Here is a 506-nt window from a genome sequence, read left to right as displayed (position 1 = left end):
ATGTACCTATTCACCCAGCCCATTATTATTATTATTATTACTGTTTACTGCTACTCCTACTGCTACTACTATACTACTACTACTACTACTACTACTACTACTACTACTACTACTACTACTACTACTACTACTACTACTACTACTACTACTACTACTACTACTACTACTACTACTACTACTACTACTACTACTACTACTACTACTACTACTACTACTACTACTACTACTACTACTACTACTACTACTACTACTACTACTACTACTACTACTACTACTACTACTGCTACTGCTACTGCATTAACTGCTACTATTACTGGTACTGCTACTGCATTAACTGTTACTATTACTGCTACTAATACGTTTATCATAATTATTGCTGTTAAAGCTGCAAATGGAGAAGGGGGAAAGCATTATCGGTGCTGTTGGGCTGATGAGCAAAACCAAGAGTGAAGTCGATACCAAAGAAGTTGGACGCATCTGCGGTTGACAAATGACGGCAGAAACAC

The 506-nt window shown here is 37.2% G+C and overlaps 1 protein-coding gene across 1 annotated transcript; it reads left to right on the top strand.

Moving 5' to 3' along the window:
- Positions 1-450, top strand: LOAG_08546 (hypothetical protein; the record flags this gene model as incomplete). The annotated part of the gene is made up of 1 exon (XM_003144076.1): positions 1-450. One exon carries the CDS (start codon positions 1-3, stop codon positions 448-450), a length of 450 nt encoding a protein of 149 aa, XP_003144124.1.
- Between the last annotated feature and the right edge of the window lie 56 nt (positions 451-506).

Source organism: Loa loa (assembly GCF_000183805.2).
Source record: "Loa loa unplaced genomic scaffold supercont3.50, whole genome shotgun sequence".
Taxonomy (NCBI): Eukaryota; Metazoa; Nematoda; class Chromadorea; order Rhabditida; family Onchocercidae; genus Loa; species Loa loa.
Note: the sequence above shows the minus strand (reverse complement) of the source record. Positions and strands in the feature narration are given on the sequence as shown.